The following is a 13,931-nucleotide window of genomic DNA, read 5'->3' as shown; positions in this document are numbered from 1 at the left end:
TTCTAAAAAAGCATCTTGGAGAAACGAGGCTAAAAAAATCATTATCTAGGCTAAAAAATTTGAGAAGTTCTCATCCAATCTAGTGGTCACCAAAACTATAACAGTTAAAATTTAGGAATTTGGAGGCAGGTAGAAATTAGTTTCTCTCTGCAAGGAGTATTATATTTTTTAGAGGTTTATTGAAGGTTAAGGATTAAAGAAAAATACAGAATAAGAAAGATACGTGCCTAGGCCAGAGGCCTAGACAAGATAACCTCACATCATGAAAGAGACACATCTGCTCCAAAACGGAAGTCCAAAAGAGAGCCAAAAGCCTTTGCAATCAGGTTAAATACCTTCTCGATCTCGGCCCACGTCAGAATTCAAAGCATTCTGGGGAAGTGGAGCAAGGGCTTCTGGGGATTGAAGTCCAGAGTTTGAGTCTATTTTTACACTGCAACATGAGGAACTGTATTGCAGGGTTACGGCATTAGAAAGGTTGAGAACCACTGTTCTAATGGATGAGACAATATACTATGCACTATGTGCAAACATCCTAGAGTCAAGAAGACTTAAGTTCAAATCTAGCCTCATTCAATTCCTAGCTGTGTATGTAACCCTGTTTGTCTTAGTTTCTTCTTCTGTCAAATGAACTAAAGAAGGAAATAAGAAACTTCTCCACTATCTTTGCCAAGAAAATTCAAATGGAGTCACTAAGAGTCAGACATGATTTAAATGACTGAACAGCAACAATATGTATAAGCAAGATATATACAGGATATATTGGAAATAATCAACAGAGGGAAATAAATAGGATTAAGGGGGATTGGGAAAGGCTTCCTATATATGATGGCATTTTATCTGGAACTTGAAGCCAGGGGAGATTGTGGAAGAGGCATGGAGGAAGACAGAATTTCAAACATGCAAGAAACAAAGCTGGGGACCTGATCTGCCAATAAAGGTGAAGATTCCAAATGGAATGTTCCCAGGAAAAGGCAGTTGGGAGCCTGGTCAGAGGAGATGAAATGAAAAAAATTTCTTCTCTGGGGGTTACTGACCAAAGGAGAGACTTTTTCTCTGGGTTACTGATGAAGGGAGAGACTTCTTCTCTGGGGTGTCTGATCAACGGAGACCGATTTTGTCTGTCCTAGGTTGAAGGACCTTTGGGGGGGGGGTGCTTCTGGAAGTAATCTGAGAAGAAATTAACTTTTGTTGGTGGCTTTGTGTAATTGGAAGAAGAAAGAAGATTTAACAGTTGTCCTCCATCTCTCTGACTATCTCTGAGTCACAGTTGTGACGGGACTGACATTTTCCATAATTCTCTTAATTCTCCTTGTAGGTTAGGGACAAACTTCATCCCTCTCACCTCAATCCCCATCCTGTTGTTCCCAATAATCCCCCTTACTTGAGAAATGAAGAGTGAAGAATATTTCTCTGAAATCTCATAGTTCCCCTGAGTTACTTAAAAGGTGGCTGACTAAGACCAGGGGAGGGGAAAGGGAGGCAGAAGGGCGTGGGTGGAAACCGGGAGGTGAAGGGTGATATGGAAGGAGGAGGAGGTTAGGAAAAATATTGATCTTTAGCCATCAACAGTGATCAATAGACAACCCCAGAATACCCCAGAGTAACCCCTCTCTGTATCTCTCTATCTCTGAAGAAATATTTCTATCTTCATTTATAACTAGGCACTCACAGGTTCCCCTAGTAGTTCTCTCTAGCAGCCAGAGTATATCCATTTACCACAACAAGAATTAGCTCCAGATTATCTCTTTATTACAAGATAGAAGGTGGAGATGTGGAAAGAAAGCATTCCATTCCTAGGGGACAGCCTGTGAAAATGCCCCACCCAAGATATGGTGTGTCTTTTTTTAGGAACAAGAAGATTATAGTCACAGGATCTCAGATGGAGTGTGTGTGTGTGTGTGTGTGTGTGTGTGTGTGTGTGTGTGTGTAAGATGTAATAAGCCTAAAAAAGTGGGAGAGGAAAGGTTATACAGGGCTTTGTATGGCAAACCAATTATATATTTGATTTTTTGTATTAATGAAGTAGGAGTTTTGTATGTGTGCTTTTTTTCTCTCTCCAGTTGTGTGGTGTTTTCTCTTTCTTCATATAGCTTATGAATTAACACCTTTAACACCTTCACAATTCTAAAATCTCAAAGATTAATTAAAACTTTATTGTGAATTTTACAGTAGACAAGAAAAAAATAAGATTTTTGATTGTAAGCCTACTTCTTTTGCTCTACCAAATACTATGTTCCATGTTCTCCATACTTTTAAAGCTGAGGTTGCTGATTTAAACATTAAAAGTGATATTATGAGTAAATTAGGGAAACTTAGACTAGCTTACCTGTCAGATTTATGGAGAAGGGAAGAATTTCTGATCAAACAAGGCATAGAGAACATTACAAGATGTAAGTTGAATAATTTTGATTATATTAAATTAAAACATTTTGTATAAACAAAATCAAATGCAACCAAGATTAGAAGAGAAGCAACAAACTGGGGGAAAATGTTTATAACAAATTTCTCTGATAAAGGTCTCATTTCTCAAATAACTAAGAACTAAGCCAAATTTATAAGAACCCAAAGCATTCCCCAATTGATAAATGGTCAAAGGATATGAATAAGCAGTTTTTAGATGAAGAAATCAAAGCTATCAATGATCATATTTAAAAATGTTCTAAATTTCCCCTGATTAGAGAAATGTAAATTAAAACTCTGAAGTACTACCTTACATCTATCAGAGTAGCCAGTATGACAGTAAAGGAAAATAATAAATGTTGGAGGGAATGTGGCAAAATTGGGACTTAATTGCATTGCTTGTGGAGTTGTGAATTTATTTAACCGTTCTGGAGGGCAATTTGGAATTATGCCCAAAGGGCTATAAAAGAATGTGCATCTTTTGATCCAGCAGTACCACTACTAGGTCTATGTCCCAAAGAGATTTTAAAAAATGGGAAAGGACATGTTTGTACAAAAATATTCATGACTGTGCTTTTTGTGGTAGCAAAGAATTGGAAACTAAAGGGACACTCCTAATTTGGGGAATGGCTGAACAAATTGTGGTATGTGATGGTGATGGATCTACTATTGTGCTATAAGGAATGATGAACAAGATGATTTCAGAAAGAATTGGAAAGACATATGTGAACTCATGCAGAGTGAAATAAGCAGAACCAGTATAACATTATATACAGTAACCGAAATATTGTGGGATGATCTAATGTGATAGACTTTGCTACTAACAGCAATTCAATGATCCAGGAAAATTCTGAGGTGTTAAAGTTAAAGGACAGCTAAGTTAGCAGAGCTGATGAGTTTTCAGTTGGAACCTGTGAGTCTTTCCCCTTACATAGATAGTACCTACAGAAAGTGCCTTTTTCTTTTTCATTAAAATAACTGGTTTGTTGGCTATATTAACCAAATTCATTATTTTTGTTTACATCATTGATTCAAAATCACCATTGTTGATTGACATAAAGTTTATCCAAAGGTTAGAAATTCTTTCAGAGGAAAAGCTTGAAAAGCTGATTAAGATATTACAGAACTTTTGAATTGTGAAGCTGAAAATAGGAAATACAAACGGAATAAAGAGAACATGAAAAGGGAACAAAGTTGATTGGTTGGAAGGGATTCACTTGTCTTAAGATCACAGGAAATGTTACCCAGTATCTTAGGCTGCATGTCAGAAATTCATTTAAGCTGGAGTAAATAGTACTGGAGACAATAGGCTAGTTTAATAATTTTCACCTAATAATTTTCAGTCTTGCTCTTCAAAAGTTCAAAATTCTCAAAGCCCATCCTGATGGCCTTTGGGCCCACCCTACTAGGAGGAGTCAGTTTCACTCTCCTTCAGAGTTATGCTTATATGCATGGAAGATTATGTATGCAATTGGTCTACAATGATCAAAATGAATATCACGTTTTGGTCATAGGGAAGCCCAGTGTACTGGAATGAGTACTAGATTGCAAGGGAGGAAACCTGGAAATTAGTCTGCAGTGAACTAGATGGTAATGTTGGGCAAGTCTCTTTCTTTTTCTTGATTTCAGTTTCTTCATTCACAAAATCATTAAGTTTATATATTTTCCCTATGATCCCATTCTTTAAACATATATCATTGCCATGACTCTCTTACTGGAATTTGCCAGACTCTAAAGAGGATCTCTATGTGTCAAGAAACTGGATCCTAGAGAGGTGAGACTCAAGCTCATACAAGCATTAAATATCAGTGCTTAGATTTAAACCTAGACTCTAACCTCAAATATAAATAGTCACTCCCCTTACTCCCAATTCCTTCCTGGACATGCACTATGTATGTTCTTATAACTAATGAAGAAAGTAAATGACTTGATATTGCCTTCATGTAATGCAACCCAAGTGTCTCTGAATTTTTCTTGATGTGAACATATTTCTCAATATTTTATTTACAGCAGCCAAGACATCTCTATTCCTTAAGCTATAGATAATGGGATTTAGCATGGGAGTTAGAATAGAATCAAACAAAAAAAAGAGCCTGGTTCAACTTAGGTGTCTGAGAAGAGCCAGGTCTCATGTAGATTAATATGGCTGGACCAAAATAGAGACTTACCACACTAAGATGGGAAGAACAGGTGGCTAGGGCTTTGTTCCTTCCTTCAGGGGAATTCATACGGAGGACAGTGAGGAAGATGAATGCATAAGAAAGCAAAATGAGACTCAAAGGAATAAGAACTACCAGAAAACTCGAGACTACCACTGACTTCTCATAGGCTGAGATGTCCTCACAAGTAAGCTTTAGTAGGGCCATAACCTCACAGAAAAAATGAAGGATCTCTCTGGAGCCACAAATGGGGAAATGCATAGCATAGGCTGTATGGACTAAGGATGTTAGAGTTCCCCCTAACCAGGACCCAATGACCATCTGCATACAGACAGTGTGACTCATGATGACTGAATAACGAAGGGGATTACATATAGCCACATAGCGGTCATAGGACATAAAGGTCAGCAGAAGACACTCAGAGATTCCTAGAGTTAAAGTGAAGAAAATTTGGGTTCCACATCCAGTTTGTGAAATATTTCTCCTTCCTGAGAAAAAACTGGTCATCATGTTGGGGACAACTGTGGAGATCAAAGCCAAGTCAATGAGGGAGAGCTGGCTCAGTAAGAAATACATAGGAGTGTGGAGCTGGGAATCACCCAAAATGAGGAAGATCAGCAGAGTATTTCCTGTAACAGCTATCATGTAGATCAGGAAGATAATGGAGATAAGAACAGCAAGATGCTTGATCTCAGGAAAAAGTCCCAGAAGGATAAAATCTGTTGTCTGGTTCACTCTGCCCATGGCTCAGCTTCATCCCTTTTAGGTAAAGAAATTTAGGGGGGAAAAAAAAACAGCTGAAAGCACATGAAGTCTTTATTGAGTGTTATCCAACTATTGTTCTGATTTTCTGAACTCTCAGGCCCTCACATTTATAAACACATAGGCCGTTCTGCTCTAGACATTACTTTCTTCAGTGCTTGTTTCATACACTTTTATCTTTCCATGACTCCTATCTTGTATCCAGGTTTCCCTTTCTCAGCAGATGGCTTTGACGCTTACTTTTTTATTTTTATTATTTTTTTTTACTAAATACTGTGTATTGGTTCCAAGACAGAAGAGTCATAAGGGCTAGGCAATGGGGGTTAAGTGACTTGCCCTGGGTCACACAGTTAGGAAGTGTCTGAGCCAAAATTTGAACCCAGTTCCTTCTGTCTCTAGGCCTGGCTCTCAATCCACTGAGCTACCCACCTGCCCTGACTCTTACTTTTTTAAGTAAGTTGAGATCAACTGTTGTAAGCTTCCTTATATTTCTTAGTTTCTACAATAATACTCTAATAAAATTTTACCAGGCCTTGCCTTGTTTGCTTCAATTTCCTTCTAAAGACCAACCTCTCTATACCTCTGATCTTGGTGTGCCCTGTCTTCTTTTTTTAGGAGCTAATTTCCTTTCATTTTACATTTTACAAATGTGGAAACAGAAACCAGAAATATACATAAATACATATTAGTTACATGTAGAAACAGGTTTTGACAGTTGTTTTCTGACATCCTAGGATTCAGATTTTCTCCCTCCCTTCTGCACTTCCTGAAGCAGTCAATGGTCTGATATAGGTTATACCAATGCTTTCAGGCACTGTATATTTCTATATTGCTCATACTCTAAAAGATGATACTTTTCACATACAATAACACACTTGTGAAGGAAATAAAGTGGAAGCTGGCATTCTTTGATCTGTAATCAGACTCCACCAGTTCCTTCTTTGGCTGTGGATAGCATTTTCATCATGAGCCTCTTGAAGTGGCTTCACTGATAATAGCTTAGTCTTTCACAATTGATCATTGTATAATATTCCTCTTACCAAACACATTGTTCTCCTGTTTCTGCTTCACTTTGCATCAATTCATATAAGTCTTTCCAGGTTTTTCTGAACTCATCCTGCTCATCATTTCTTTTGTCACTTTAGAATTCCATTGCAATCATACCACAACTCATTTGTGATGAACACCCCTCAGTTTTCAATTCTTTGCCACTATAAAAAAGCTGCTAAAAATACTCTGGTATAGGTAGGTCCTTTTCTCTTATCTCAGATGTCTTTGATATGCATATGGATCCAGTAATGGTATTGTTGGGGTAAGGGTTTAACACAACTTTTTTTCATGAAGTCTTTCCTGATTATTCCATATGCTCATATCCTCCCTCACAAATGACTTTGTATTTAACTACCTTGTATTTCTTTATATTCACTTTCTATATATGATTATTATTATTATATATGCTCAGTATCACCATTAAAATATAGGGTCCTTTAGAGATCATTTATTGTATTGGGTCTTCCTAATTACCTAACAAACTGCATGGCATACAGTAAGCATCAAATTAGATGCTTAATTAGATTGCTGTTGATTGAATGCAGTCTATCCATCTCTTTGGCAAGAAGAGACTTTGTCAAATGCTTTATCAAAAACTAGATAGATTACAACTGCAATATTACTCTGATTTATGAATCTAGTAATTGTGTCAAAAAATTAAAAGGACATTCTTTCTTTTTAGTTCTCTTTTCTTGTTCAATATAATGGTTAACAGCACTTTTTGTTGTCCATTGCCCATTGTCAACTTCAGCTCTAATTCTTATGGAACTCTGTCTTACTTCTATATTCATCTTTTGAATTTTTTTTCATGTTTTCCAAATATCTTTCAATAGTGTTATTTGTTTGGTAAATTCCCTGCAAGTCCACTTGATCTCTTTAGACAACTTTGTTTTTCTCTCTTATTGGAATTCTTGATATCTTCAGAATTTCATTGCTGACAACATTAAGTTTATAGATCCCTCATCCATATCTTTTCTGAATTCTTTGAAATAGTCTCACCTTGAGCAGAATCAGTATACAGTGACAATATTGTATGATGATTAACTGTGAATGACTTAGCTATTCACAGCAATTGATCCAAGACAATTTGAAAAGACTCATGATGAAAAATGCTCTTTTCTCTCAAGAAGGAACCAAAGGATTCTGAATACAAATTAAAGTATACTGTTTTCATCTTATTTTCTTTGTGGACTTAAAAATATATCTTCTTCCACAACACAATTAATATGGAATTATTTTGATTGACACATGTATAACATATATCAAATTGCTTATTTTCTCAGGGATGGGGGAGAAGAGGTAGGGAGAGAATTTGGAATGCAAAATTAAAAAAACAAATATTAAAATTTTACGTGTAATCGGGAAAAAATAAAATGTCACTTTAAAAAAAGGAATATGCTCACCTGAAAACTAGTGTGAAGGTTCATTTATATTTCATGAAACCTGGTGTACAGGTGGAACTATTTTCTCAGAAGTTGTTCCCAGTAGAGTTCAATATCTGGTCAGGTTCTACCATGCTGTAAAGGCTTCAAGTATGACCATGGTAGGAGTCTCTATTTATTTCCAAGGACAAACCTTATTGTGTATTGAAAGTCTTTCTAAAAGAGAACAAAGTAACTCTTCAGAAATTGGGAGTGCTATCCTTTGGAAGAACAATGTAATGGTATACTAATTTGCTATAAGAAAAGAGAAAATAGGTAATTTAAAAAGACAATGAAAGATTTATATTAACTGATACAGAGCAAAGGAAGGAGAAATAGAAGAAAGATTTATATTTTAACATAAATATCATAATTTGAAGTTTTTATAACCTGATAGACAAATGAGTAAATCCAGAGCAATTTATCCAATAACAACAACAGTATAAAGACAACTCTGAAAGCTTTAAGAAACTATGATCTCTACGATCACAACTTCAGTGGTCTTTTTACTTGAGGATATTCTATAGGCATGTCAAACTGTACAGCTAATGCATACACAATTGTGATTTTCCTAAAGTCTAGATCTGAACATGCCATGTCCTTATTCAAGAAATTTCAATATCTTCCTTTAATTCTAAGATAGAAAAATAAACTTCTCTGAGTAGAATTTATTTGTAAACTTTTATGTTTGTTACTTTTCTAGATTTTGAGGGACTTCGATTTGGAGAGCTGATTTCTAACACTGGTTCTCATTCATTGTATCATCTTCGGTTCTTAACACAATGTTTAATGTCCAGTTTTGTCTATGAGATGAGAATAGGAGTAATTGTCTTGCCTAGTTCAGAGGGATTTTACTCAGATAAAATAAGATACTGTTAAAATTCTTTAAAAAACATGTACATTCTTCTTAACTATAAAAGAAGAAAAGATTAATTCATAATATAAAGCTTCCTTCAAAGTCATAAAAGTTGAACTATCTTATTCTCATATATCACCATACAAAAGCAAATCTAGTTAAACAGAATCTACAGGTAAATTAAGTCTGGTTACAGATTAAACTATATTTGGAGGGTTCACAATAGGTTGATTAAAGGAGAAAGGATCATTCCGTGAACAGGTTTAAGCCAGTTTAATAACCTTTTGAGTAGAGAAATGACTCTGCTTTCCCCAAAAAATAAAATAACAAAAATTGATGAAAGGATATAGCTAACAATTCCCTATAGTACATTAAAAATTAAAGAGGTCTTATTTATACATTGGGCATTTTCATCCTCAATTCTTTAATCACCTGTGAATCAGATGACATTAATCCAAACCTAAGAAAAAGATATTGTAGTGTGGCAGAAAGAATTGAAAATAATATGTTTTGGGAAGGAAGGAGAAAGGATAGCATGACAGAGTGGGCAGATTACTGAACCTCTCTATGAGATACTTTCATTTTAGTTTTGACTTTTTTTTCCCCAAATTGCTATGTGAATTTGGGCAGGCCACTCTTTGGGATCAAGTTTTCTCATCTATAAAATGTCAAAGTAGGAACAGTTGATATTGGAAACTACATGGAATCTGAAACATCATTTTAGTTGTGACTTTATGCATTGTTTTTGATGTAAAGATATTTTTTCAATGTACATATATCTACTTGGTTCTAGAGGATGCCACTCAATCAGTCTCATATAATGACATTGTCCAACACTCTCAATATCAAGTAAGGGATCAGAATCCAAAGACCAAACAACTTTGTTTTGACAAAAATTAAACTAGCTATAATAGTTGTTGGCTGAATAGAACATCTAGTTCTATTCAGTCAGAGTGACTAATGTTCATTTAATGAAATTACAAATTGAATTGACTATACTAAATATTTAAATTAGTCAAAATGATGGATGTAGAATTCCTAGATGTCATAGTCCAGTGATGGCGAACCTATGGTATAGGTGCCAAAGATGGCATGGGGCACTCTGTGGGCATATGCCTGCCCTCCCCACCCCACCAGAGTTCATTACTATAAAGGCAGAGGGACTAGGGCAGAGCTGCTCCCCTCCACCTTTCCACCATGCTCGACAACATTTTTTTTCACATCACTCGCCCCTCTGCCGAGTCGACCAATGGGTACACACAGAGGGTAAGGTGGCCAGTTCACAGGCAACAGAGCTAGAGGGGAGCAGATTGCTAGGGCCATTTCCCTCCCCATCTCTATACTCTATACATTCCTCACTTCACCCACCCCTCCACTTAGTAGTTCAATGGGAATGTTTTCTCCCTCCCCTGTGTGTGGGATGATGGGGGGGGGGGATGGGGCATGTCATCAGGTCTCTTGGGGAAAGCAGGCATGGCACTCAGCCTGGGGGGTGAGGTGGGTTCAGGGCACAGCATTTCATTTCTAAAAGGTTTGCCATCACTGTCATAGTCACTTTATGTGAATGTATTTATGAGAGAGGGGGAGGGAGTAGATAAAGACAGAGAACAAAGGTCTTCAAAAGACTAGTGATGTGTTGGAATGAGGAGATTTGGAGAGTTAACTATTGAAAGAAATAAGCGTACACTTTATTACAAATTAGTGACAAGACCAACTCATTCTGGAAAGATAAAGCTAAGTAAACAAAAACCCTAGAAACCACCCAGAGGTTGTGACCATAATCCTTCATCTAAATTATGAGGTATTAGTCATTCATTAAGCTTTGGAAAAAACTGCTTTTCAAAAACATAAAGAGGGAAAAAGCATGGAAGAATATCTTCCCCAACAAAATATGAAAAGAATCTTTACATTAAAAAGTGCATTTTTAATATTAAAGAACTACAATGAACAATGCAAATTGTGCTGTCTAATATAGTTTGGTTTTTCTTTCCTTTACATTCTGGAAACAAACTGGTAAACATTTATGAGTAAACCTTTTTGTCTTTAATGACATATGTCTGTTTTCTCTACCAAAAAAAAAAAAGAAAAGTGAAAAAATCAAATCTATTTGTAATATGGGGAAGAGAGGAAGCAATATGGCATGTTGCAAAGAACACTGGATAGGAGCAGCGTATCTAAATTCTAGTTTTGACCCTGCTGTTACTGATTTTCATGGCCTTTTGCAATTCACTCCACCTCTTTAAACCACAGTTTTTTCCTTTGAAACATGAGGAGTACTGGACGAGGTGATATGTAAGGTTCCTTTTAAAATCAAGATTCTATTACTTAGAAATATGGGAAGAGGAAGAGTAGAAATGACCATATATTTTTGTTTCTACTCGAAACAAAGTGGCCTCTAGGATAAATATGTAAATACTCATCTGGCATTTCAAGCTCCCTATTTGGCATCAGAAAAACTTGGGAAGACTTGATGAAAAGTGAAGTGAGCAAAACTAGGAGAATAATTTATCCTGTAACTATACTATTGTAAAGAGAATCAGTTCTAAAAGACATTAATTCTGATCAACATGATGACAAACCACAATTCTAAAAAACTCATGATGGAACATGCCATCTACTTCAGAAATAGAACTATTAGACTCAGAGTACTACAAATTGAAGCATATTTTTTTCTATTTCTTGTTTTTTTCTTGGAACATGGCTTAGAGGTTTTTTTCATGTCTATTCATATTTGTAATTTTTTCCTGCCTTCTCACTGAGTGGGGGAGTGAAAGAGTACAAAAGAAAATTTGAAACTGAAAATAAAATAAAATTTAAAAGAAAAAATCTTAGGAAGTTCCTTATTATCTATATGACATTTTGATTTCAAGTCTTCATTTTTCAATATTTCATTTTTCAAAACTTTCATGCATTCTTTTATTATGTTTAAACTATAAGAGTTGTCCTGGTTATTCTCCATATATGACATCCTATCTCCTGTTTCCATACCTTTGAACAAGTAATCACTTGTTCATTCCACATGACTGGAATGTACTCTCTTCCCATTTTATCATCTTAGAATCTATTATTTCTTTAAGAACACTATTCAGGGGTCCTCTTCTAGGCAGATCTTCCCAAACAATGCATTCTGTCTGTCTGTCTGTCTGTCTCTGTCTCTCTCATCAGATACTTTTTTGTATTTACTTATTTATGTATGTAGTTTATCTCTCCAGCTCCTCACTCACCAACTAGGATGTAAGCTTAAAGAAAAGATTTGCTTATTTTTTATTTTTGCATTCCTATGTTTAACACATTATAGAGGCAATTGATTAATACCTGTTGAGTTGAATTAAAAAAAAACTTCCCTGGCATAAGGTACAATTTACAGCATTTGTTCTATGCACTTACCACTTGTACCCCTTGGATGTTTTAAGGATTTCCTCTGTTCCTTCCTTCTCACCTAACCAATCTATGATCTGACAGGCTAAAAAAATTTGGAGTACTGACAACACTCTGATTCCATCAGCTTTACATTTAGATTTTTGTCATAGAAATAAATTTCAGTTTTCTAATAGGATTATTTTAAGGCTTATTCCAATAACAAGTCTACAATTGAGCTTCTCTTCCATCTGAGCATTTCTCAATATAAATAATTAAGAAGAGAAAACTCCAGTTATTGGTCTCTAAGTGTACTATTGTTCCCATTCACTGATATTATTCTGATACATTTCTCACACATCTGAGGGTTTTAAGGAACTCCAAGATCAGTATGATTCAACAGTGCTATATCAAAGACAAATATATACTAATGTGATCATAGGTTTTACTGAGAGAGGCATGGTGTCCAGATGTGAGAAAATGGACTTTCTCAGTCCAAATATGCATGATTCTAGGCATCAGATTTTAAGAAAGACATAAATCAACTGAAGAGTGCCCAAAGTTGGGCATCAAAGATAGTGAAGGGCTTGAAGATTATGTCATATAATCAACTGATGGCTCTAGGATGTTCAAATATCCTCCCTAAAGGATGGGGAAATAATAGCAATTTTCAAGGTCTAAGCAACCTATCAGATGAAAGGGAGTATAGTCTTTCTCTCTTTGTTCCTATAAGGCAGTAATGAATAAAAGAAAATTATACTAATAGGTAGAGCTACCCATAAGTGGAATGAACTGCCTCAAGATTTTGTTAATTCCCTACTGTTAAATAAGAGAAGATTCTTATTTAGGTGCGGGTTGTACTAGCTGGCTACTGAGGTGAATTCCTAGTTTGAGATTTTGTGATTAAAGCTAACTGTTTGACAGAAGAATTAGATTGAAATGGTTCTAGTTGAAAATTTCACTTGAATTAATCAGAAATGATAGTTTCCCCACCATCATTTGGATGAGATGTGTCTTCTTGATAGATACAACCAAAAGTTATAGTTGTAACCTTTCCAAGACAATTCTGCTACAAACAATGGACACAGTGAATGCCCTAACATTAGATAAAATGAAAGAGGCAGCATATAGAATTTGTTTCTCAGGAAGTATTTAGGACAGGATTAAGAAAGTTTACAAAAATTATTATAGAATTATTCTGACTAAAACTTTTAGTTGGTCAAATTAAGATAAGCAGAAAAGCCAGTATCAGTTTATCACAAGAATTTTGAATCTCAATGAGATCTTAGCCACCACTTCATCCAAGTCTTTACAATGATAAAGTTACACAATGTTCATAGTTACTCGGTGATTTGTTTAGCAGGAAAACTAAAGATTTTAGCCTTCTTTGTTTTCTACCACTATAGACCTATGTATGTTTCCACACCAAATCTTTTAGTCAGAATTCTTTCATAGAGCATGTCAACCCATAATTAACTTTATTACATAATAAAAGGATAAATACATACACATATATATATATTTAAAATTAAATTTAAAAAGATAATGGAATTTTTGAGCAAGACCTTAGAGATCACATAATCCAATGACCTCATTCTATGCATGAGGCCAATATAGATTATTTAAATTAACAAAGGTAAGAAAGTCTACTACTGACTGTAGCACTACCCAGGACTACAAATATCTCACCCAAATTCTTTTCTATAATGTGAATTTCATACAGTTCACATAATTTAAGTATAAATCAGTGAAGGAAAAAAGTGTGTTTCCTTTGCTTTTCCTTCATTAACATTTGATCTCTAGGTTTGTATGAAGTCCTAAATCTATTCCAATTCAATCAATTCCATTCTGTTCTTTTTATTCTTCTTACCTTTAAGAATAGTAGTGTCCTCCAGAATGCATTTTGTGGTCCTATGCCTAGTT

At 35.4% G+C, this 13,931-nt stretch overlaps 1 protein-coding gene across 1 annotated transcript; it reads right to left on the bottom strand.

The window, feature by feature from the left end:
* Positions 1-4,371: 4,371 nt before the first annotated feature.
* Positions 4,372-5,207, bottom strand: LOC100616690 (olfactory receptor 2AJ1-like). Its single transcript, XM_016429569.2, has one exon. It carries the CDS (start codon positions 5,205-5,207, stop codon positions 4,479-4,481), a length of 729 nt encoding a protein of 242 aa, XP_016285055.2. The 3' UTR covers positions 4,372-4,478.
* Between the last annotated feature and the right edge of the window lie 8,724 nt (positions 5,208-13,931).

This window comes from Monodelphis domestica, chromosome 2, assembly GCF_027887165.1.
Source record: "Monodelphis domestica isolate mMonDom1 chromosome 2, mMonDom1.pri, whole genome shotgun sequence".
Taxonomy (NCBI): Eukaryota; Metazoa; Chordata; class Mammalia; order Didelphimorphia; family Didelphidae; genus Monodelphis; species Monodelphis domestica.
This window is presented reverse-complemented; position numbering and strand designations above follow the sequence as displayed.

Coding starts and splice junctions, on each gene's coding strand:
- LOC100616690 (XM_016429569.2), bottom strand. CDS start 5,207: ATGATAGCTGTTACAGGAAATACTCTGCTGATCTTCCTCATTTTGGGT.